Source organism: Lacerta agilis, chromosome 3 (genome assembly GCF_009819535.1).
Source record: "Lacerta agilis isolate rLacAgi1 chromosome 3, rLacAgi1.pri, whole genome shotgun sequence".
Lineage (NCBI taxonomy): Eukaryota > Metazoa > Chordata > Lepidosauria > Squamata > Lacertidae > Lacerta > Lacerta agilis.
The window spans coordinates 83,359,857-83,382,026 of NC_046314.1; the positions used below are offsets into that span (position 1 = coordinate 83,359,857).

The window sequence follows — 22,170 nt, forward strand, 5'->3', positions numbered from 1 at the left end:
ACTCTTTTTTGATCTGTCAATGTTTCCAATTAAATTGTCCCTTTAAGATCTTTCATAAACATAACTCCTAACAAAGCAGCTGTGTTTGGACCTAATTGTTTTAATTTCCACTTTTTTCAGACACTTGGAAAGCTTTCAGTCACAATACTATTTTGCAACCTTAATGCTGAATTTATTGCATTGGTCCATATACTCTCAGACAATATGTTTTGAAATAAACCTCTCAATTTCTCCACTCCTTATGATCTCATCCAGAATCTCATTGTTCAAAAAACTGTATTTGGCAGGCAAAATAATATAAGGGAATATTACAGTATCAGGAAAACATAAACCTCCTGCTTTAGAGAATCTAATAAGAATTGTTTTTGTTTTTCTTGGTTGTTTTCATGCCATACGAAATCCAAAACCTTTTCACTGTTCCCTAGCTTTAACTTGTAGGTAAATTCTAGAATAGAAACATCAACTGTAGCACAATTCTGCCCATCCACTTCATTTATCCATTTCATTAATTACAATTTTTATAATGTATCAGAGATCTCTTTGTAATGGTGAATCTGATCCCAGTTGTTTTAACTTAACAAAATTATAAAAGTAAAAATTAACACCACGTCAGGCAGTTAGTTATAAGATATATGTACTTTAAGTGAGCTAGTTTAGATGTAACGCTAAACTACTGTTTGGTGTTACAAGAGCAAATGTTGGTGAGTTTTGGATTATTTGGGGAAAATCGGGTCCTCCCTCAAAGAGGGCATGTGTTGCAGTGCAACCTGGCAACCAAACCCTGTGCTGTGGGTGGGATCATTTGGATAGCCACAACACCCTATTGGTAGGTCCCTCAATGCTGGGAGCAATCTGACCAATGGGACGCAAGCAAAGGATATCGAGGGACCTATTTAAGCCCATGCACGTGTACCTGAACTTTCTCTTCGGGATAGTGTATCGGAACACCCACCCACTTCTCCCTATATTTAGGGCTTGCACTTGACCTTGCTATGCCGTCATGTTTCGCCTGCTTTTGAGGCAGGGACACGGTAAGAATTTTTACCACTTGGCTGATTCCCTGGTGCCATTTGGGTTTTGCCTGCTGCGTAGCAAATCGTCACAACTTGTAAGGTTGCGGATAGGCTCTGGTTCAGGTGATAGGGGTGGCAGAAGGGTCTCGCCATCCCTATGCAAAAGGTATTCCGGTAAAGGAATCCAGGGACTCAATGGTTTGGTCAACCCTGAGAGGGGTTGTGCCCATGCCCGAGTCCAGGGGACATCAGGGTGGCGGACTGGCGGGGTCCCACTTTCCGCTGTCCCTGGTGTTCACCTTTGGCTGACCTACGATAGAGCTCTGGGTCAGTGCTGCCTGCAAGGGTGCAGGGAGCTAGTCAAACCAGAGGCTATGCAACCACTCACTTGATTGTAATCAATAAAGTTGTGGCCTAAATTCTGCCAAAAACCAAACCAAATATCTGAGTCATCTGTGAATTCATTTAGGGGGTGGTTAAAAGGTCTAAGGACCCAGGTGGCGCTGTGGGTTAAACCACAGAGCCTAGGGCTTGCTGAACAGAAGGTCGGGTCGGTGGTTCAAATCCTTGCGACGGGGTGAGCTCCCGTTGATCGGTCCCTGCTCCTGCCAACCTAGCAGTTCGAAAGCACATCAAAGTGCAAGTAGATAAATAGGTACCGGTCCGGCGGGAAGGTAAATGGTGTTTCCGTGCGCTGCTCTGGTTTGCCAGAAGTGGCTTGTCATGCTGGCCACATGACCTGGAAGCTGTATGCCGGCTCCCTCGGCCAGTAACGCGAGATGAGCGCCACAACCCCAGAGTCGGACACGACTGGACCTAAAGGTCAGGGATCCCTTTACCTTTACCTTTAAAAGGTCTAAACACGCAAAGGTTTTAAAAAAATTGAGTACCTTCTGTAGCATTTTTTTTTTACATCAAGCTAAAGAGGCAGAAAGGGGAAATGAAACGAAAGGGTGAGAAAATTAAGGTTCCTTCCCTTCTTTGAGGTAATTTTATTCTCTGTTGTCCCTTACTAGTGACAAGGAGCTATTATAACATGTTGGCAACCACAATAGAATCTTACTAGGAGGAGCCAGGAGGGCCTTGTATCATGTTGTTGTTGTTCAGTCGTTCAGTCGTGTCCGACTCTTCGTGACCCCATGGACCAGAGCACGCCAGGCACGCCTATCATTCACTGCCTCCCGCAGTTTGGCCAAACTCATGTTAGTAGCTTCGAGAATACTGTCCAACCATCTCATCCTTTGTCGTCCCCTTCTCCTTGTGCCCTCCATCTTTCCCAACATCAGGGTCTTTTCCAGGGAGTCTTCTCTTCTCATGAGGTGGCCAAAGTACTGGAGCCTCAACTTCAGGATCTGTCCTTCTAGTGAGCACTCAGGGCCGATTTCCTTGAGAATGGATAGGTTTGATCTTCTTGCAGTCCATGGGACTCTCAAGAGTCTCCTCCAGCACCATAATTCAAAAGCATCAATTCTTCGGCGATCAGCCTTCTTGATGGTCCAGCTCTCACTTCCATACATTACTACTGGGAAAACCATAGCTTTAACTATACGGACCTTTGTTGGCAAGGTGATGTCTTTGCTTTTTAAGATGCTGTCTAGGTTTGTCATTGCTTTTCTCCCAAGAAGCAGGCGTCTTCTAATTTCGTGACTGCTGTCACCATCTGCAGTGATCATGGAACCCAAGAAAGTGAAATCTCTCACTGCCTCCATTTCTTCCCCTTCTATTTGCCAGGAGGTGATGGGACCAGTGGCCATGATCTTAGTTTTTTTGATGTTGAGCTTCAGACCATATTTTGCGCTTTCCTCTTTCACCCTCATTAAAAGGTTCTTCAATTCCTCCTCACTTTCTGCCATCAAGGTTGTATCATCAGCATATCTGAGGTTGTTGATATTTTTTCCGGCAATCTTAATTCCAGTTTGGGATTCATCCAGCCCAGCCTTTCGCATGATGAATTCTGCATATAAGTTAAATAAGCAGGGAGACAATATACAGCCTTGTCGTACTCCTTTCCCAATTTTGAACCAATCAGTTATTCCATATCCAGTTCTAACTGTAGCTTCTTGTCCCAAATAGAGATTTCTCAGGAGACAGATGAGGTGATCCGGCACTCCCATTTCTTTAAGAACTTTCCATAGTTTGCTGTGGTCGACACAGTCAAATGCTTTTGCGTAGTCAATGAAGCAGAAGTAGATGTTTTTCTGGAACTCTCTAGCTTTCTCCATAATCCAGCGCATGTTTGCAATTTGGTCTCTGGTTCCTCTGCCCCTTCGAAATCCAGCTTGCACTTCTGGGAGTTCTCGGTCCACGTACTGCTTAAGCCTGCCTTGTAGAATTTTAAGCATAACCTTGCTAGCGTGTGAAATGAGTGCAATTGTGCGGTAGTTAGAGCATTCTTTGGCACTGCCCTTCTTTGGGATTGGGATGTAAACTGATCTTCTCCAATCCTCTGGCCACTGCTGAGTTTTCCAAACTTGTTGGCATATTGAGTGTAGCACCTTAACAGCATCATCTTTTAGGATTTTAAATAGTTCAGCTGGAATATCATCACTTCCACTGGCCTTGTTGTTAGCAAGGCTTTCTAAGGCCCATTTGACTTCACTCTCCAGGATGTCTGGCTCAAGGTCAGCAACCAGACTACCTGGGGTGTATGAGACCTCTATATCTTTCTGGTATAGTTCCTCTGTGTATTCTTGCCACCTCTTCTTGATGTCTTCTGCTTCTGTTAGGTCCTTTCCACTTTTGTCCTTAATTGTGGTAATCTTTGTACGAAATGTTCCTTTCATATCTCCAATTTTCTTGAACAGATCTCTGGTTTTTCCCATTCTGTTATTTTCCTCTATTTCTTTGCATTGTTCGTTTAGAAAGGCCCTCTTGTCTCTCCTTGCTATTCTTTGGAAATCTGCATTCAATTTCCTGTATCTTTCACTATCTCCCTCGCATTTTGCTTGCCTTCTCTCCCCCGCTATTTTTAAGGCCTCATTGGACAGCCACTTTGCTTTCTTGCATTTCTTTTTCATTGGGATGGTTTTCGTTGCTGCCTCCTGTATAATGTTACGAGCCTCCATCCACAGTTCTTCAGGCACTCTATCCACCAAATCTAAGTCCTTAAACCTGTTTTTCACTTCAACTGTGTATTCATAAGGAATTTGATTTAGATTGTATCTTACTGGCCCAGTGGTTTTTCCTACTTTCTTCAGTTTAAGCTGGAATTTTGCTATAAGAAGCTGATGATCAGAGCCACAGTCAGCTCCAGGTCTTGTTTTTGCTGAGTGTATAGAGCTTCTCCATCTTTGGCTGCAGAGAATATAATCAATCTGATTTCGATGTCGCCCATCTGGTGATGTCCATGTGTAGAGTCGTCTCTTGTGTTGTTGGAAAAGAGTGTTTGTGATGACCAGCTTGTTCTCCTGACAGAACTCTATTAGCCTTTGCCCTGCTTCATTTTGAACTCCAAGGCCAAACTTGCCAGTTGTTCCTTTTATCTCTTGACTCCCTACTTTAGCATTCCAATCCCCTATAATGAGAAGAACATCCTTCTTTGGTGTCATTTCTATAAGGTGTTGTAAGTCTTCATAGAATTGGTCAATTTCAGTTTCTTCAGCACTGGAAGTTGGTGCATAAACTTGGATTACTGTGATGTTAAAAGGACTGCCTTGGATTCGTATCGAGATCAATCTATCATTTTTGAAATTGCATCCCAGTACAGCTTTCACCACTCTTTTGTTGACTATGAGGGCCACTCCATTTCTTTTACGGGATTCCTGCCCGCAGTAGTAGATATGATAGTCATCTGAACTGAATTCGCCCATTCCCGTCCATTTTAGTTCACTGATGCCTAGGATGTCAATGTTTATTCTTGCCATCTCATTTTTGACCACATCCAGCTTACCAAGGTTCATGGTTCTTACATTCCAGGTTCCTATGCAATACTTTTCTTTACAGCATTGGACTTTCCTTTCGCTTCCAGGCATATCCGCAACTGAGTGTCCTTTCGGCTTTGGCCCAGCCGCTTCATCAGCTTTGGATCTACTTGTACTTGTCCTCCGCTCTTCCCCAGTAGCATGTTGGACGCCTTCCGACCTGAGGGGCTCATCTTCCAGCGTCATATCTTTTATATGCCTGTTGTCTTTGTCCATGGAGTTTTCTTGGCAGGGATACTGGAGTGGGTTGCCAGTTCCTCCTCCAGGTGGATCACGTTTGGTCCAAACTCTCCACTATGACCTGTCCATCTTGGGTGGCCCTGCACGGCATAGCTCATAGCTTCCCTGAGTAATTCAAGCCCCTTCGCCACGACAAGGCAGTGATCCATGAAGGGGCCTTGTATCATAGGAGAGGAATTATGGGAGATGGGCTCTTTCTATTAGTCTATTATCACTCTATTCTTCTTATAAGAAACTTGTCAAATAGAATATTAGCATCTTTATTAGGATACACTACACTGTTCTTCACAAGTTGTGACTCCAGTTTTCATTGCCTTCGGCTTTCTCCTATATGAATAGGGGCAGAAGTTAGCAATATGTATTCTGCAGATTGTCTAAAACACTGCCAGGCTGCATTCACAGTATGGTTTATTTCATTTCCCCCACATTTCCCTCAATGTCATATCTGAGCTTTCACAAGATGTAAAAGCAACTTCTAGAAAAATACAGTGGTACCTCGGGTTACAGACACTTCAGGTCACAGACTCCAGTAACCCAGAAATAGTATTTCTGTGTTACTTGCAAACTTTTTCTGGCAACAAATAACATGGAAATGGGCACTAAAATTGTGCTGTATTCCACTATATTTCTGGAAGTGACTTGCATGTCATGTGAAAGCTCAGATATCATGCAGAAATTAACAGTAAGGGGGATGTTGGGGAAACGGAATAAACTGCTGTCTGAATGCAACCTCAGTGTGAGTTGAAGAGAAACTAGGAAATATAGATCCGTACTTAACTTAATATGATGTTTGCCCTGTTACTTGACATTCTGAAGCACCACCATTCTGAAGCTGTATATATCCTGCAAGTGCTGCTCTCCGCTCCCTACAAAATACTTGACAGAGTTCAGTTCCATAAATGTAGCAAACAATCAACCAGTTTTGACAGATATTGTTAACCTTTTTACGACTATAGGTTTGCTTATGAAAGCACGGAAAGTAGTTGTTGCCTAGCAACCATCTGAAACTCAGTGCCGAAACAGAGCATTCAAATTTCAGGAAAATATTAATGACCAAAAGGGATTGAAATTAAGATTTTATTAATTAGTCTGTTGCAAAGCTTGGAATATAGTAGCTGTTTGTGTAGACCAAAGTTGCATACTTAGCTCCACTTACCTGGGAGTAACACTCACTTGAATTCAGTAGGACTTAAATCATATTGTTATGACAAGGAATTCTGCAGCTGCAGGCTATGGTACCTTGTCAGAGATCAGTGATAAAGTTTATCTAATTAAAACAGAAAAATTTACATCAGTGCACACAAAGCAAGCAGGTGTTCATTTCCTAAAGTAGTGGTCCTATCTCTGGCATTCTTCTGCGAATGGCTTCTGAAAGGCTTCCTTTTGGAAATTTGATACAGAAAACAGACTATTTCAGTTCTTTTTATATCTCTTTTCACTAAGTTGACTTCTTGCCCTTCTTTTATATAATTAGTTCAAACAGAACTAATTTAAAGCTGAAACTGCAGCTGTGCAAATTAGCAGCTGCTTTAACAGCAGAATTCATTGCAAACTATCCTTTGGAGGGCTGTATTTCAGGCTGGCACGAGTCTAAATAGACATAGTGAAGGTATTGCTGTAGAGCTGTCTCATGCACATCATCCCATTTAAGATGTAAAAACTACCTTCTCCTGTTGAATCTAGATGGCAGTAGCAGGAGATGCCGGAATCTGCTTAATGGCTGATTAAGTAGTGGTGTTTTCAATATGCATTAACTTCCAAAGGTCAGTCAGAGGGCTCAATCTAGGCTGAAGCAGGCAGTAACCGAAGACTAAGACAAGACCATCTGACTGCAAAATCTATTTTCAGGGAACCCTTAGGGAGTTTTAAAATCAAATTACATGAGAGGTAACAACTTTTTTTGACTTTGCTATAAATCACAAGTGCCAATACAAACTGCACTGAGAACATATTGTGTATAATTAGTTTTAGAAGGATTAAACGGCCTGAGGCAGTCGATTTTGGATTGTTAAGCAGGAGTTTGGGAACACAAAACATACCTGTTCTCCTGTTGGGAGCCTGCACCACATTTTAATACTATGAAAACTTAGTCTTGAAGAAGATTCTAGTTGCATTGGGAATATGAAGCTGCCATCTCTTTGGGGGGGGGGATAGTATTTCACTTACCCCATTTCTAAGCTGTGAAAAGCTCCAGGAATAATTTTACAGGTTTAAGTTTTCTTTGCATAAGAGAGCAGTGGAAGCATATGATATCTTTTGCATAATTGTAAGTGAAACAAACCCTTCTGAGGAGCACACATGTTTGGGTCTTTAGCTAACTGGAAGAAGGAAGCTTCTTGTTCTGTTGTTCTTGTTGTTGTTGTTGCTCCTGATGCAGGTGGGGAGTGGGGGGGGGTGAGATAAAAAGGACTGAAGAGGGCACATCTTTTTATTCTCTTCTTCCCCTTCATATTTTTACGTGTGGTACTACTGCCAGCCAGAGTAGATAATATTGGACTTACGTTATATGTTGTTTATTTATAATATCTCTTACCTGCACTTCATTTTCAAGGCACTGCCAGAGCAGGTTACATTAAAATCAATACTAAATACATATTAAAACAGGATGCCCAAACAACGTACATAAATCAATGAGATAAGCAATTCAGCAGACTTCTGTAAAGGCCTAGGTGAATAAGAGTGTTTTCAGCTGGCACTGAAAACTCAATAGATTTGGTGCCAGCTGTACCTGAGACGAGAAGGGGTTCCATTATCGGGACACTGATCTCCCAAAGGCCTCATCTCACAAGAAGGATAGCTGGATGAATAGTCTATAGCTTACCACGAGGCAACTGCATGCAGTGCTAGAGGTCTCAGGCTTAGAGCTGCCATCCTTGAACCTGAGCATTTTATAGCTATATGGACAGAGGAGTGTAGAATTCAAAACACTCATTTTTCCTCTGCTAATCTTTCATTGGGAATGGAAAACTATGATTCAGGTAGGTACAGTTGTACTTCTTGCTTTTAACTTGCAGGTGTATATACTTGGATGCACCTAGGGAGTCTCCTGAGTATATACAGGTAGAAATCACTGTTTTGTTTTTCAGTGCTTCGCTTCAAAACTGGTAGGCACCTGAGTTCTGGCTATGGCAAACATGGCAGTTTTGTAGCAAATAGCTACTAAGTCAGCAAGCACATCCCTGTATCTGACCTGCAGTGAGCAACTTGTGCACCTTGTCTCATCCTTTCCACCTTTATATACCCAAGGGATTTATTGCCCAGTACTGGCAGTAAAACATGTATGCATACACCTGACCAGATTTATAACTTCTAATTAGATGTTGGTAACTTTGTGTACAGTATATCAGTGCAAAGCATAGGCTGTCAGCTCATAGGTATGCAAATTGCTTTCAAATCTCAGGGTTGTGTTTTAAACTGCTGACAAGAACAGAATCGTTCAAATTTAGCAGCAGCAACTGTTTTTGTCTGGTTTGTACGTATTAAAATACATCGCTCGTTTCAAAAATCAGGTAACCCAATAAAATATGAAGGTCTTTCTGAGGCATCCAGGCCCTCTGCAAATCACAGGGGCTATTGCTCCTCTCAGCTATTTGTTTGCTCTAAAGAAATAAAGCCTGTTCTCTTCGAGCATTCATATCTCATCTTACCAATGTTATGGTTTGAGGCTTTTATTAATACAACTTACCTTATTCGCTTTGCAAGAAATTAAACATTCAAAGTAATTAAAAAGGTTTCACTAGATTAAAGGAAGCACCTGGGTTTGGAAATGATCTGTGGTGGGACATCCAATGAGTGTCTTCAATATTGCAGCTGGACTGAGAAAGTTCTTGCTCATCTGTCTTGGTAAACAGATATTGGGTGTCTGTTGAACAACTTCAAGGATGGCACTTCACTGGTCTCACTGGCCCTCATCCTCTTGTCCAATCTACTACTGTTCTTGTTTTAATTTATTTTCTAAAAGAATGACTCCAGAAGTGAAGATAGCTTCTAGCAATCTCTGCCATTTATCTGGGCTTCAGGCTGTCTAATGAAACTGCCACAATGTATTAATATTAGCATTGGCATTCCATAGTTCTATTGAATAAATTTCAGATTAAATTCAATACTTCCACCTTATGGATTTTGTAATGTGAAAGCTTATTCAGGAAAGGGTGTTTGTGTTTAGTTCATTTAAGCACAATGAGCTTAACTTACTGTCTGCAACCTCTTCTTGACTAAAGTTGTTCTGCGTTATATAAAAAAACTTTGTGTCGCCTTCCTGTTTCCTTTTTCTTGTTTCTCATTTTCTGTGCATATCTTGTTCCCTCTTTTTTTCCAGGTGTGCCAGTGCTGTTTGTTATCCCCTGGGGAATTGTCAAGTACCTTTATGAAGATGTGGGGTTGGTTCAGTTCTGATTCATAGCTGATCGCTTTTGAGGGTTGTGTTTGCTGTGGGGAGGGGAGAGGTGCCCATTTTCCTTTGGCTTGATTGCTTTGGCAGTGGCTGTTCCATTGACTGACATCTTATCCATTTGCTCATGTTGCAGCCTGGTTAGAGCAGATCATGTTTTATGCTAGAAAAGCATCTCATTAAGAAAAAAGGAAGAAGAGTTCTGATGACATTTTGGCAAAAATAAATAAATCGGCACAAGCTTTTGCTGGCCAACCATTTTCTGCATCATTAAATACGTGTGTCTTTGGAAAGGTATTCTATTCTATATCCTGGCCCCTTCCTCTTGCTGCCCCTAATAACTCACCACACTGGTCAGAATGTCTCGAAAACTCTATTTTCAGTAGTGGCTTTTATGGGCAGGCATAATCTGTTAACCAATCTTGATTCTGAAGTTATTCTCCATGATGGGGAAAGTATGTGTCCTATAATGGTGTGTCTGTTGAGGAGAAAGGTTGTGTTTTCACTCAAGGTTACACGAGCTGGGGATCTTATACTTCCAATGGATCCTTTTCAAGCACCAGAAGGAAAACACTTTTGTCACAAGATGTGGTGATGCCCACTTGCTTAGATTACTATAATACAAAATAAGACAAATTAACTGACTTTACCAATGGCTGTTGGTTATGATGCCCATAGACTGCCTCCAAGATTAGAGCCAGTATGCCTCTGAATACCAGTTGTCCTGCCTATACAGTTTTCCCATAAGCAGCTGTCTGTGTCTGGCCACTGTGGGAAATGGGGAACTGGGCTAGATAAGTATTTCGTCTGATCCAGCAGGACTCTACTCACCATCTTATGTTCAGTGATGCTGCCAGTAATATATTCTGCTTCCAGAGGCTGGCCAAAAAAAAAATCCAACTGTGTGTGTTATGTCTCTAAACGACATTGTTCTGATGAAAATTTGTTATTCTCAATATGTGTCTGATTGCCTATTTGCTTTTACTTGAGTTATTCAGACTTGATTATAAATACACACCCTTATATTCTGTGTGGGTGGCTTCTTGTTACATCAGACTTACACAAAAGAAATAAAAAGACATTGCCATGTACTTCTTGTTCTTTTACCCTTCACTGTTTAAATTTCAGGGAAAATAAAACAGGTTCAAAAAACATAATTTAGCATTCAGTTCCTCATCAGGTTAGGTATGCCTTAATAAACCTCTTCACCAAACACATGCAACTGGGCAACAGGGATTGCAGTTGGGCAGCTTGGCCTCATTGTTCCTGCCACAGTGGCTATCACACTGTTTGTGATAGTGAAGTGGTATTCTCATTCAGCACCAGCAGCCCACTAATCATGCTGGAACAACAAATGCAGCAGGTATTAACTACCTGTAAGCCTCTTTCAGATGTCACAGCCGCACTCTGTGAATGTTAAGAGTGGTAGGCTGTGCCAAACAACGTAAAAGTGATTGTGGTCATTTGTACATCCGCAACATGCCTACCTAGAAGTGATGTGGGTGGGGGAAGAGCTTGCCACCATGATGCCCACTTCCCAACACGTTCTTCTAGGGTGCCAAGAAAAAGCCTGAACATATGAAAATAACATTTTTTAAAAATGTACCACTTCCTCTCTGCTGTAATTGGTGGTGATGTTCCAATTTTTTGGGGCTCCCAGGTCTGTTTTAAGAGAATTTACTCAGTGGGTGTGTGAATTAGTTACTGAGTGCTCACCTTTTGTGCTATGTGTCCTTCCATCATTATTTCCTCTTCCTCCTCAGTTCCCTTTTTTCCCCTCTTGTGCTCATAAGTGTGGGGGGAAGTAATGGTTCTTTATGCTATGCATCTTAATACATATAGACCTCATATACACCTGACAGGCTGCTGAGCTGCTTACAACCCTTTCATCTAATCTGCCTAGTCATAGGGCAGGGGCATTGTCCTCCAGGGTAGTTTGTTAAATGGAGCCGTGTATTAATGCTCATGACTTGGGTACAAAATGTTGTACTGGCACAAGGAGCAGCCCCAGTCTTGGAATGGTTGGTAGCGTGCTGATCCAGGCTACTTTTTCCCATAATCCCCTGCCACAATCACCCTTTCATGGCTGCCTGCCACTTATTCACAGTCCATTTACATACCACATTTTCTGCAGAGCTGTGTTTAAAAAAACAACAGTCTAAACATAATAACAATACATAGAATAAATACAATAATAACAGGTTGGTAATTAGCAAATCTTTAAAGACATATCAAAGAAAATTAAGTGGGCATAAACCTTACCAACAGGACAATTAATACCTCAGTATAGCCCCTAAAAAGGACGTGGGTGGTGCTGTGGTCTAAATCACAGAGCCTAGGGCTTGCTGATCAGAAGGTCAGCGGTTTGAATCCCCGCGACAGGGTGAGCTCCTGTTGCTTGGTCCCAGCTCCTGCCAACCTAGCAGTTCGAAAGCACATCAAAGTGCAAGTAGATAAATAGGTACCACTCCGGCGGGAAGCTAAATAGCATTTCTGTGCGCTGCTCTGGTTCGCCAGAAGCGGCTTAGTCATGCTGGCCACATGACCCAGAAGCTGTACGCCGGCTCCCTCAGCCAATAAAGCGAGATGAGCGCTGCAACCCCAGAGTCATCCGCGACTGGACCTAATGGTCAGGGGTCCCTTTACCTTTACCTATAGCCCCTAAAACTAATGGTAGTAATAACTAGCAACTCCTTCAACTCTTATTCCTAGACTCAAAGGTCAAAAATCCCCATAGAGTTTTGAGCACAAGGTGGCTGAGGCATGACAAGTGGAAGCAGCCATGTATGTCTTATGCTGGTTATTATTTTTTCTTTAGCTACAAAAGCACAAGTTCATGCCCTGGGTACTAGTTATGTATAGCCATTTCACAGTTTGGCACATGCACTTCGCACATTAACCTGTAAAGAGCTGGCGTAAGTGTATGAGCGTAGTGGGCAATGCACATGCTAAGGACTAGTCCTGGCTTTCCAGCATGCAGTCCTAGGTTTTTGAAGAATTATATCTCCACGGTGTTTGGTGCTGCAAGCTCCTGTGCATGCAAAAATGTGAAATGACTCTTAAGAATCAGCTCTGGTGTTGCATCGAGTCCCCCCCCCCTTCTTAATATAATGTGCCGTCATTGTGGAGTGTACGTATAATGAATTATTAGGCATTGAAAATTGTGTTGACTATTAAAATTGTTTTGATTACATAATTAATTTTTGTAACGAACCTGTTAACGTTGTATCTGTTTTGAACCCACGCTCAACGCATTAATTTCAGAAAAATGAATGTATAAATAGACTGGAAGTTTGTGTGACAGTCACGCTACCAGCCACGCTGGGTGCCATGCCATCTGAGGGAGGGTGTGTTCAACTAACACAGAATGTACCCTTCTTCTCAGCCTACTCTCTCACTTTTAAAGCACACCAGACAAGAAGTTAATTGCTTTGAGAGAGTTCTTATGGGTGTGAATTGTACACCTGGCTCATAAGTCATGTAACACTTTTGTGTGTGTCAAATTGCCCCTCAAAAATATTCCTAGCATTTTCTGAAGTTCTTGTCTAAAGCCAGATCAAACTAAGTAAGACCTTGACTAGGACCATTTTTGTTCTGATGATAAGTATACAGTACCTTAAAAAAAGCAGACATCTTCCAATCCCTGCTTCTCAGCATGCTGCAAACTCGGTAGTTTTTTTGGCAATGTAAAAACGTGTCAGGAATGTTCATGTTGAATTGCTTGCCTTTTGTATTACTCAAAGCTGGCTTATAATTTCTATTAAACAAAACCCACTGTCTGATGCAATCAGCAGGCCCCAATGGGCAATTTGGGTAAACTAAAACTTGTATAAATATTTCTAAAATGGTATAATAACTAACCTTGCGCCTTTTCTTCTCTATAAAGTGCAAGGTTTCTGTGCCTTAGGCTCAACAGTTACCCTTTGTCTCTGTGAGGCTGCAGTAGATGTGCAGCATATTGTAAATTGCATCTGTGACTGGAATAACTCCTTGCTTAGGAGGGATATTGAGAAATAAATAATGTCCAGGCCACAGCAGTTCAAAGCAACTGACAGTTCTAAGTGTGTACAGTACTGAAAACCAATAATTTTAAACAGTAAAGACAGATAATCATAAGTGGGCAGCTCTTTAACATAAATGGTACAGGTTAGCTTTTTAATAAAAACAGGTTCTTGGAAAGGGTGGAATTTTTATTTAGTTTCAATTCAGTGGATGAGTCTTATTTACTAAGCAAGGACAAATGTAATTAAAATTGGAGAGGAATCCTCTTCTTTCCCAGTTCTCCCCACTTATTACTTTGGTAGGTGACCAGGGTTTCTTGTTTGTGTGTTTGTTTTTTGCCTCCTTGTGGTAATATGTTGGCTGCTCACTTGCCTCAGTTGTTAGTCAGTCTTGCAAAACTTATTCCTGTTGTCTGGTGCCCTTCGGCTGCTACTTAGGTACTGTGGTGGTGTGTTAAGACTGATCACATTGAACCATTATAATGATCGATTTTGGGATAGAATAGCCTGAATTAAAAAGAAAGAAAGATGGAGACTACATTTCCATGGGGCCTTATGTAAGATACCCAATTCAGAATGTGCGTGCTGTCTTAGCTTTCTGCAGTACTGGTGTAACATCATAAACCACCAAATTCTGGTGTACCAATTTCATTCTTAAGCACTTGTTTACTCATGCATGAAGTTTTAAAATCTATTCAAAATGCTCACTGCTTGTGCTGAACAGTGAGCATTCCTCAGAATGATGGCAGAGACCAGTGTGGAATTTACCTTGACCACATCAATTCTTAGGAAGTGCAGACTTAGCTGCTCCTGTTCACCCTCTTATTTTCACTTTGATCTGCTGTGGATGTGCAGCACTTGAGGATTAGAAAAGATGAATGAGTGTATTTGATCCTAAATATTTCCCAGCACGCACACACACACTCTTAAGGTATACTCCATGGCATGTACAAAAATGCAATTTGATCTTCAATAAAGACTCCACTTATATGGTAAACCTGCAGTGTCTCCTTTCAGGCTCCAAGTGGAAGTTTTGCATAACTGAATGTCCCTCTATATAGAAAATTCCCTGTACATAGAAAACATAACTAGGCTAAGAACCCCTTTCCCTGATGTTTTCCATGAAGAGGCAATTTTCTGAATGGAATAAGATTTAGTTGTTACCCGCAGGGAAGTGGTACAGCCCAGACAAAAGCTTACCACTTCAGTGAGAATCTGGCCTCTCTGACAAGCAAAGATATAAATAAAGAAGACATCTGAAGGCAGCCCTGTACAGGGAGGTTTTTGACGTTTGAGGTTTTCTGTGTTTCAATATTTTGTTGGAAGCTGCCCAGAGTGGCTGGGGCAACCCAGTCAGATGGGCAGCTGCTGACAACAACAACAACAACAACAACAACAACAACAACAACAACAACAACAACAACAGAGTTGGCATCCTTGAACATATGAATCTTTCCCAGTGTGAATGTGATCTAGTGAAATTCTAAATACTACTCTGAGAAGTGGTAATTGTGCTCTGCTGTCTTTGACTCCTCAACTTAGATTTAGATCTCACTGAAGCATTTATAATGGATGCTGATGATTGCATTAAGCTTTGCGATTTAATAACATGGGCTTGGGAAAGTACAAAGGAACCAGGCAGTGTGTGCAGATAAGTTACTTAGATTTTCCTACCACTTTTTGCTTTTCTGGCATTTTAATTTTACTGTAATGATGTTTTGATTGCACATTGGTATACATTTAAAAGCAGTTAAAGCTGTGCTGTGCTGTGCTGTAAGAAGCCAATTAATGCACAAGGAAGTCTAGCAGAATTTAATGCACAGCACCATTACTCAACCTATATCATTATACTGTACCAGAAAACATTTAAATTTGTTCTAGCGCTATTCAGAGGAAAGCAAACCTTTTCCCCAGCACACTTATTATCCAGCAATAATTCTTAAGTTGGACCAAATAATATGCCATAAAGCTGCTCCTTGGTCACATGTATCACTGAAGTGACTTTTCTGCGACCAGGTCCTTCCTCAGAGAACTACTGGTAATAATATCATAAACACACTTTTCCTATGCTTTAGTAGCCATGTTCACACATTACAGAAACCCATAAACCATGGCTTGGTGTGATCTAGTACCACGCTAATGCATGTGAATAAATTGCTCCTGTTTTGCTCCTGCCTTTCTTGAATGGTGGGCAACAACCTTGCTTTACCATGTTGTCTAAAGTAGCAGTAGTGGTTCATTTTTCCCAAACAAACCCTGAATGGTAAGCCAACAAAAAAAGCTTGGATTAACATCATATTTTGTTGCTCCCAGGTCAGCATAGGAAAGAGCAAAAGGAGAGCAGTTCTGCAGTGTTCACTAGCCCTCAGCTTGTTCATGGTAATCCATGGTTTATACATGCGAATGTGGCCAGTGGCTAAAACGTCCTTGAAAGTTATTTAGGGAAAAACTGATATTAAAAAATAAATTTGTGATGTAAAGTGCACTGGAAAGTGGTAAAACCACCTGAAACTGAGGGGACCATTCTGGAAACTAAAATGACCGCTCACTCCATCTTTCTCCATGCTTTGAGAGTGTTTTTAGCTCATGTGTTTGGATGCATGTCAGCAAGCTTTCTATATGCTGCAAAGTGGGTAACATAAATGATGCACCAATGGAACTATAATATCCCATCCCCATGTCATAGTCTGTGCATTTGTTGTAGCGTGGTACATACATGTTTTCAATACCCATGGTGAGGTTGATAATTCACGATGCATAATCCATACCTCTCAATGTTCTGTCACACACTTGTGGGAACAAGAAACCATACAGGATGGGGCTAGGCAGGCTTTGTTGGCATTGGCTGAGGAGCAGGACTACCCCATTGGCATCCTTGAGTTCATATCTTTACTCAATTCCATATAAGCTGGATCACAGCTTAAGAGGAAAAGGAAATCATTGCATTCAGGGACACCATTGCGGTACAGGGCAAATCATGTCACCCCACCCTAACACTAGGTAGCCTGACCTCACTGCCAGGAATTTTGCAGGGGGTGGGGAGGGATGCACACTGTACAATACATACTGCTACATACAAGACACCTCTGTCGGCACGCACACAGATACACACATCATGAGAATGCATATATTGCTAGTCTTGAGTACTGTTGAATGCCTTAGTTACAAACTGATCGATTTATCAAGTGTTCTTCTCAAACAGGAGGAGGCACTCTGCATGTTACTGGGAAAACATGCTTGGCTTTTCTTAACTGCAGAGAATTTTCTAAACAAAAATAGACTGTTTTTGAGGAGGAAGCCTACACCAATAAACTACTGTGGGTGCCATAGTTTCTTTCTGTCATCTTCATAAAATAATTCAGATGGGATGGAGAAGCTAATCACTGAAAGTCCAAACCAGCTAGGTGTTTGAACTGACAACTGAGAGCAGGAAAATTGTGGCAAACCTACAATTCTGACCAAAATGACACACTGTGAAGAAAGAAGAGTTGGTACAAGGATTTTATAGTGGGGGTTAAAACATTGCTAGCTTCAAGCTCAGACTTTCTAGTATGTGGGAGGAGATTGTCTAACAAAATTCACAGTGACTTGTATTCTGACTTCTAATAAAATAATTCTCCATAATCATTAACTGATAATTCGTGACAAATTGTGGTGGAGAAATTTGTCATACAACAGCAGAAAGAGAGGCTTAAGAGCACCCAGTTTAGCAGTGATGGTTGCAGATTAGCCTAAAGCTTTCTCTTCGGCAAGCAAGCAGTTACATCCATCCGTGCAATGTACCATGCTGGTTTGCTAGCACTTGCTGTTGTTTTCCATCTACGCTGCTGAGACGTGTGATGATGAGGAAATTATTGCATGTCGGTACTAAAGTTTTCCCCTGCCTGTCCTGTTCTACTTCTCTATAGCTGCTGGAACAAGAATCTTAACATGAACTACTGGCTGATCATCAGGCTGCCCATCCTTGTTGCTATAGGGGTGAGTGATCAGGAATATTTGCAGAAAGTTTAGTGTGTTCCAGAGACAAAAGTAAGAGATGGAAATATTATTGTACTGGTGTGCACCTCCACTAACAAATGTATTTTGCACTGAAGTAGAGAATGTGGTAGGCAATGCCCTTGGTTTTTAACTATCATGTTTGTAGAGGATGAGCTTGTGAGGACACTTTACTTATTCTTGACCTTGATGTCCATCACATAAACGAGTCACTTGTAGCTTAAAATGGCACCTTCTTCATGGTTTCCATACTGGTCTGCAAGCATACCAGACATACAGTAATTTGCACTCCCCAGAAGAAGTATGCTACACACTCTGAAGTAGCATTGACAACTTGTGCATGCATGTGAAAGCTCATACCAAGAACAAACTAAGTTGGTCTCTAGGGTGCTACTGGAAGGAATTTTTATTTTATTTTGTTTTAACAAGTACATAATTAGTGCTTCTTACCTATACAGTCTAAAACAGTGGTTCCCAACCTTTTTTTGGCCATGTGCCACCTAAGCATCTCTAAAATCCTGATCCCCCTCCCCGTGACATATATTTCTTACTATTCAAAAAGTGAACTCCTATTCACATGGAGGAAGCCTAAAAGGCCATTAACTGTTAATAACTCATTCTCGAATTGCCCCTCTTAAAAATCAAATAGCCCCCTGTGTTGGGAACCATGGGTCTAAAAGAAACCTTTCAATGTACATTGCCAAGTATAAATTAACCTATTTATTACATCTGTATACCACCCTATTGCTGAACTCTCAGGGCGGTTTACAAGCACATTAATTAAATCAGTGAAAGGCAATAATAAACAGAGGATCATTAAAAGCAACAATAAATTAACCAACACCATATCTACATCTTGACTCTAGAATAATTACTGTCAAGGTACATGGATTACCCTGATGATTTCCTTAAAAAAATATTGGTTCCATCAACAACATACCTGAAAAACAGTGCACTCCCCACAAGACACCAACAAAAGTGTAATTTGTAGCAGTGAGCAACAAATACATTTGCAAATTCAGCTGATATAAATTTTATACATCTGGGGAGAGAGACTGAACAGATGAAACCATTATTTGTAAGGTCTACTTTGTTTACAAGATGGAACTCCAGTTGTGGATCACTAGCTACTCCAGGGCACAGATCATGTGGGCACGGCCTTCTTTCTTGAACTTAGCTAGTGAACAAATAGTCATTTTATGTATTACTCTTCAAGTTTGAGTAGCATACGCCAGATACTTGGCTCCTTCAGATTGCAGGTTAGGTGACTTCTTGCAGAGGACCATGTTTTCAAGTATAGAGAGATGGATGGAACCTGGCAAAGGAAATCAGCAGGGCAGTCTGTATATCTCGTCAATAATCATTCTAGTTTCCAAAAAGCTTTACCCCATGAATTTACACTTGGTATTTGCATTTAAAAATAATTGTCTGTTAGTTGTTTATGCTTTTTCAGAGTGTGAGGCACTCTGAAAAGGGCTGAACTACCTGGCAGGTGATACTTCTGTAGAGTCTTAGAATTAATAGAAGTTTACTTAAAAAGAGGCACTGTGTAATCTTTTACTTTTTGTTTTATCCAGATAAATTTCCTGATCTTTATCAGGGTTATTTGCATTATCATTTCTAAGCTGCAAGCCAACCTGTTGCGCAAAACTGACATAAAATGCAGGTGAGTCATCTTGGCAGCAAACCTATCCAGTGCTTATCTGAGGAGAAAGTGCTTGCAGGAACAGATTAAATGACATCATTTCAGATTGCAGCTAGTAGGTGGCACTAAGCAGAAACTATCACAGTTTGATTGCATATGGGGAACTTCCATTTGTTTTTAAATAAGAGGAAGTCTTCAGCTTTTTTTCAGTTCAATACCAAAAACAAAGGATTATACAAGGGTTTGGGGAGTAATGATGTAGAGAAAAACTGGCAATATGAGCCGATACCCATAACGAAGAACGAGGGTGGGAAACCTCTGGCCCACTTGCCTCTCCTCAGGCCCCACCCTGTTCCTTGGCCCTCTTTCACCTACTGCCATAATGCGATCAGTCTTAGGGATGCAAGCCGCCTCTCTCCACAATCCCCAGCTGATCAAGAAATTATGTCAGGGAAAGACTACGGCCAAGTCCTGCTGCTGATGGATGAAAACATGACTACGTTTCTATGCTGTGTGGTGATAAAAGGGAGCCCCTTCCTCAGTGCACAGCACAGAAGCTGCAAAAGCTGAAAGTTTGTGCCAGTATGAATGTGGTTGTGTGTTTAAGAACCTGAGTGAGGCATTATGTGTGTGCGCGCGCATGGCCCCGACCACTTTCAAGGGAACACAGACATTGGGGCAGAGGGGCAGGTTCCCAACCCTGCTTTAACAGTAAACATTGAGTCAGATGCTTGAACAGGTAGCTAGTTCTATTTCTTTTGCACATCCTTTAGCAGCACACAGGGTCATGGTAACGCAGTTACAAATCCTTTCCTAGCACATTTCCTGCAGTCGCATCTTTGTCCTGCTGTATCAGCTTGTCCTTCACTTCCCACGTCATATATGTTTGAACATTGTGTTTATGCAGAGCCTGCTTTCTGACATAAGAATCAGGAATTCTAGTTTCTCCTGCTTCCTTTTCATTCAGTTCTTTTTAATCATTGGTCTCTCGGAAGCGTAAAGTAAAATATATTGACACTAAGGTTTTACTAGCCATTTCCTTGGGTTTTGGAGCATGTGTCCAGTAAATATATATTCTTACTGCATCACAGTAGTTCTCTTCATTTTCTCAAAGTTAGTTATCAACTAATGTGTTGATGGTGCTTTGAAGATGTCACACACATTATAGAATACTAATCAAAATCCTTCAGCAGGACTTTTGCCTAATGATTGCCAAGAACTTGATGGCCTCTCTGAGAATATTTTTTAGTAGCTGGAGTGCATTTGATCTCCAAAAGCCATGTAGCACATGGTGATCCCACAGAGGGGAGGCAATTCTGGAGCCTAGTATAGGTGGTACAGTCTGAGGTGCAATGTATTGTTCCCTGTGCTTCATCATTTATCATTTTTATGCTACTACCTCTGCATTTTTTTAATATTCTGTTATTGTACCAATAATTCATTAATAGGAACAATTTAATCCAGGTGAGCAAGTACTCACCATTTACTTGAGAGAGGAACATAGGGGTTTTTAAAGAAGGTGATAAATGGCACACATGAAACTGAAAGGGACACTGGGAAAATAAAAGTATACAAACATATGAATTAGTAAATATAAGCTGCATCTATTTATTATTTGAGCATTAGAATATTAAAGGTGTGATTTGCTTAAGATAACCAAACAAGTAAATGTTTGAGCTGGGACCAGTTCATAAGGGTCTTCCAAAGACTTCGTTTTCTGTTCTGATACTGCCCTTTTGCTATGCTTTCTATTCTCTAGATTGGCCAAATCTACGCTGACTCTGATTCCACTGTTGGGGACCCATGAGATTGTATTTGCTTACATTACTGATGAGCATGCCCAAGGAACATTGCGCTTTGTGAAGCTCCTTTTTGAACTCTCCTCCTCTTCCTTTCAGGTAGTACCCAGCAATTGTGTGTTCAGAACAACATTTGTCATCAGTGCTTCAAGCAAAACAGACCAGTTTCGAAAATAAAATGATGCACAATTATAAAAATCAATTGAGCACCCTGCATTTAGAACCCTTCTCAATGCAGATGCATCAATTAATACTTAGCAGAATAATTGGGAAAGAGATCTAGAACATCAGATCTGAACCACCATCTGGAATTGGATATGGCCAAATATTTTCCAATGAATAATCAACACAAATTTAAATGGAAGCTTTTATAAGTTCATTTTTCATTGGCACTCCGTGCCTGTAAGGCTTAATTGTATTTACACCGCAGCATGCTGAAGATGCAAAGAAACAAATACAAACATGGGCTATATATATATATATATATATATATATTCTTCCTTAAAATTAGAACTTTTTGGACAAGTATATAAAAAGAATGGGGTTATTTTTATGAAATTCATCAGTTGTAAAAAAATGGTAAAGGACCCCTACAGTTAAGTCCAGTCACGGACGACTCGGGGGTTGCGGCCTCATCTCGCTTTACAGGCTGAGGGAGCTGGCGTTTGTACGCAGACAGTTTTTCCGGGTCATGTGGCTAGCATGACTAAGCTGCTTCTGGCGCAATGGAACACCGAAACCAGAGCAGCGCACGGAAACGGCATTTACCTTCCCGCCGGAGCGGTACCTATTTATCTACTTGCACTTTTTGGGCGTGCTTTATTATTTGTCTAATGTGAAGACTTAGTTAGATGGCTGCCCTGGGCTGCTTCTCAGCCAGCACAGTGCTGTTGGGACAATGGGCAATTGAAGAGGGTGGTAACCCAACCTAGTGTTTTGAACTACAAACTCTTTGCTCGCTGGGGCTACTGGGAGCCTGATCCAGTAGGCTGTTCTTTTGTTTTTATCACATTTCCATCAGAACATTAGAAAGGTTTCTGCTTCCTCCCACAACAGTCGCTAAACAAGGAAGTCGGGGGGCATGTGCCTCACAGAATTACCAAGCACTGGCACTGATTTTTGCAGTATGGTACATGAACTATCAGCCCTGAGCCTGCTAATCTATT

The 22,170-nt window shown here is 41.2% G+C and overlaps 1 protein-coding gene across 1 annotated transcript in view; it reads left to right on the plus strand.

Annotated features, from left to right (window-relative positions):
• The window catches only part of GLP1R (glucagon like peptide 1 receptor), a 96,742-nt gene that overhangs the window by 69,462 nt on the left and 5,110 nt on the right, over window positions 1-22,170 (plus strand). Inside the window, exons 8-11 of the mRNA XM_033144582.1 lie at window positions 9,492-9,552; window positions 17,473-17,542; window positions 19,138-19,226; window positions 20,965-21,103. Coding sequence (XP_033000473.1) covers window positions 9,492-9,552; window positions 17,473-17,542; window positions 19,138-19,226; window positions 20,965-21,103 — 359 coding nt within the window. The remainder of the gene's footprint in view (window positions 1-9,491; window positions 9,553-17,472; window positions 17,543-19,137; window positions 19,227-20,964; window positions 21,104-22,170) is intronic.